This window comes from Colossoma macropomum, unplaced genomic scaffold (genome assembly GCF_904425465.1).
Source record: "Colossoma macropomum unplaced genomic scaffold, Colossoma_macropomum, whole genome shotgun sequence".
In the NCBI taxonomy this organism is placed as follows: Eukaryota; Metazoa; Chordata; class Actinopteri; order Characiformes; family Serrasalmidae; genus Colossoma; species Colossoma macropomum.
The window spans coordinates 8,354,730-8,358,406 of NW_023494796.1; the positions used below are offsets into that span (position 1 = coordinate 8,354,730).

At 39.0% G+C, this 3,677-nt stretch overlaps 1 protein-coding gene across 1 annotated transcript; it reads right to left on the bottom strand.

The window, feature by feature from the left end:
* Nucleotides 1-2,406: 2,406 nt before the first annotated feature.
* On the bottom strand, nucleotides 2,407-3,418 carry LOC118816879 (thymosin beta-b). Its single transcript, XM_036583484.1, has 3 exons — nucleotides 3,321-3,418; nucleotides 3,119-3,238; nucleotides 2,407-2,672 (listed from the first exon to the last, which is right to left on the bottom strand). Exons 2-3 carry the CDS (start codon nucleotides 3,216-3,218, stop codon nucleotides 2,641-2,643), a joined length of 132 nt encoding a protein of 43 aa, XP_036439377.1. The 5' UTR covers nucleotides 3,219-3,238; nucleotides 3,321-3,418; the 3' UTR covers nucleotides 2,407-2,640.
* Nucleotides 3,419-3,677: the final 259 nt, after the last annotated feature.

The window sequence follows — 3,677 nt, forward strand, 5'->3', positions numbered from 1 at the left end:
CGTGACGTCCTCTTCCTTTGTTATAAAATAAAAGTCCTTCTAATAACAACAAACAGCAGGCAGGGTCTCTAAAAGTCATTTGGAGGAGGTGATCATTAAACTCAACAAAAATAATATTAATAGAATTAAAGTTTTTTTAAGGCAGTTTGAATAGCAGATGGTGTTTTAAATGGGAATACCACCGATTTTTTTCAAAATACCTGCATAACTCAGTGGTTGAGATGTAAACACAGTCATTCAGAGTGGTTTGAAGTGAAATGCTTCACTGTAGAGAAACTTACTGATTTCTTTACCGTGGTGGTGACAGGAACCAGGGGTCTACAACACAAATACAGCCATTTTTTAACTATCCAAAACCACCAGTGACCCTACACGTGTTCTCTGAGTTTAAACGTAATGTTGGTGATGGTAAAATAGTCATAAATCTGAAAAAATATGTTTTCTTTTGGGACTATTTTGCTTTTGCCTACATGTACCCCTCCACCGTGAATGGATTATTTATTTAGTTATTGCATTTCGTGTAATAACTTTCTGTAAGAAGCTGTTAGAGGCATGAAACTCTTCACACGTCTGGTTCCTGTTTTTTTTTTTACATGTTATTCAATTAATTATGCAGAAAATGTGAAAGATTGGTGTAGTTCCCCTTTAACAGAATGCAAGACACAGCATAGATATGAGATGCAGATCATTGTTTTGTTAACTTACTCATTGTAGCTCTATTAAGGCATCCCAGTGGCTTACTTTTGAGCAGTATGTAATAATAATAATAATGATAATAATAATAATTGTTATTATGATAACAACGAGAAAGGGTGGTGAAAGGGGATGAAACATCACATTATAGGTTAATAATATTTATGGTGCATAGCGACGTAACCAAAAATCAGTAGACGTTTTCAAAGCAGACAGAAGTCATTATATTTGCTGGAAATATTACAAGGAAAACAGGAATTGTTGTCTTTTATAAAGTTACGGTAATGTATCTTGCTTAATGACCCAGTACACGAAACTAACTAGGTAAAAAAAAAAGTCCAGTGGAGTGAAATAAGTCCTTGTGACCTGCCATTATGGAGCGTTCACTCTGTCTCCTGCAGCTGCACCAGAAGTATCAATACTTGAGTATCAATCAGTATCATTTCTTTTCCATGAGTCAATTATTGTAGATTATGAAAAATGTACATATTTAGTTTCATATGACATTCACTCCATAAAATATTTGGAATATTTCACAAGTCTTATGTTCAACAGGAAGTTCATTATCTGTATTCCCCTTCTTTTTCCTTTTTTACGATAATATTTTGATATTGACTTTTGAATTTTCATTCATTAAAAATAATTAAAAAAGAGGAAATTAATAAAATGTGCTTAATGTCCTCATGTCCTTAGTGTGGACGCTAGTTAACATTTTGTGTCTTTGCTAATTCTGTGCAAAAAAAAAAAAAATCAAATGCTGTCATTTAAGCATAATATTGTTTTCGGGCCGGCCCACTGGTAGTTAAGGATTTTAGACAAAATGTTATTTTTCATTGCTCTTTTTCCGCTCACAGTCCAGTTTAATTGTCGCTTCTTTTATCCTTTGCAAACCAGTTTAGTAAACAACTCTAACAGCAGGTTGTACAGCTGTAACCATTTAAGCACAGTGCCAGCAACAACATTTATCATTGTATATCAGGCCCAGTCATTTTTACTTTCAATTGTTTATGATATGTCTTATTTTTCCAAAACAAAAGGCTGTGGGCATTTAAATCTGTCCAAGGAGATAAACTAGTTACAAATTGTATGCAGGACAATAAGCTGGGTGGCCCAAGAATGAACCAGCAGTGGCAAACAGTCAGCAGGGTGCAAACCTAATCAAGCCAGCAGTCAGATATACACCTGCTGTCCAGGCTGAGTTGGGTTAATACACCAAGAGGTTAAATGCATCTCTTTAGATTTGTTTTACATGGAACTCCTGGTTGTAATGAGAACCATTCCCTTTAAAGAACCATCTTTAAGAGTGTACATAGCCCATATCTTTTTAATAGAATAACAGCAACCAAACAAATATTAGCTTACTGACAGTGTCCATTCCCCCACCCCCCTCAAGTTTGTTGTTAGAAAGCTGCATTCCTACCTCAGGAATGCAGCATTGGAAAAGGATACACTAGACTGTGGAGTGCAGGGGCATGACCAGAGTGGGTGACCAGGCCACACCACTCCAGTGTTCATTCTCACTGCTCAGCTAATTAGCAAAGCTTGTAAGTTGAATTCAGAGAACACTCGTCACCGCAGGGCAACACCCTGGCTTAAAGAACGGCAAGACAAGGTGTTGCCAAGCTTTGAACCAATGCATCAAAAGTGGGAGACCTGAAATCAACCGCTGGAGTAGGCTGTTCGATTTAACAGAAGCGCGACAGTTTGCTGTTACAATCTTTATTTCACCAAGTTCAATAAGAAGGCATGTACCACCCATCACCACACTAGTCCCTCCATCAGGCCAAACAGCCTAGTTCTTGCTCACAGGGCATCCTTCAGCTTCCATCAAGGTTCGACTCCAACCTTTGCCACAGATGGCACTGCTGGTTAGAAGCCATGTTGCCTGTGAGATCTTCAAGAAGCCCTTCATTGTCCTTGGTGATGTGATAAACAGGAGCTGGCTGCCTACGAGTCACACTGCTTCTCCTGTTCAATGGCTGAAAGGGAAAGAAGCATCACATTAAACAGGGAATTCCATATTTCATTCAATTGTTGAGGTCAGTCATTCAAAGTGGTTTGATGTGAAGGTGCATCACTGCAAAACTTAGACTCAGTGGTGGTGAAAGGAACCAGGGGTCACAAAATGGCTCTGCATTGTAGACATTTACTATCCAAGTCTGGCTCCCATCACCAACACTGATAATTCTGACTGAGCAAGTTTCTGTAGAGCATTTCACACTAAGCTGCTCTGAATGACTCTACATCTCAGCCATTATAATTATGGAGTTTTTGGAGGACCAGTGAAGTTCCCCTTCAGCTCTTAACAGCAAGGCAAACTCCAGAATCTGCAAACATTAGTAAACAAGAGTATAGCAAAGCAATACAGCTGCCAATACTTGAAAGCCTTCATAGCCATGTTAAAAGCCATCTCCCAGATGCTCACTCTCTTTGGTAGGTAGAGTATTCTTCTCCTGCGTCTCGGTCTTCTTCAGCTTGCTCTTATCAAAGTGAGAGATCTCACTGATGTCAGGCTTGTCTGCCATTCTGCAGGAGGACAGGCTTTCTACAGAGAGATAAGAGCACTGATTATTCAGCGTCCGCTACAAAACCCTCATAGGAAACTCAAAATCCCACAAAACACTCACATGCTGGAACAGAACACAAACTAAACCAAACTCTCTCACAGCTCAATGTGTTAGAAACCAGCATTGAACTCCAAAGCAACACATAAAACTCATCTGTGACCTTTTTTATCTGAAACAGCAGATTCTGCTTCGTCCAATCAGAAGAGCTTGGGTGAATGAGAGAGCCAGGCCTAGTAACTCCACTGAATCAGTGAATCAGCTGTGGCTTGTTGATCTGGCTTCATTTTCACCAGTTAAATGCTTAAAGGGGAACCCCACCATTTTTTCCAAATTTCTGCATAATTAAATGGTCAAGATGTAAACAGTCATTGAGAGTGGTTTGGTGTGAAATGCTTAGTTTTAGGTCAGGGGTGTCTA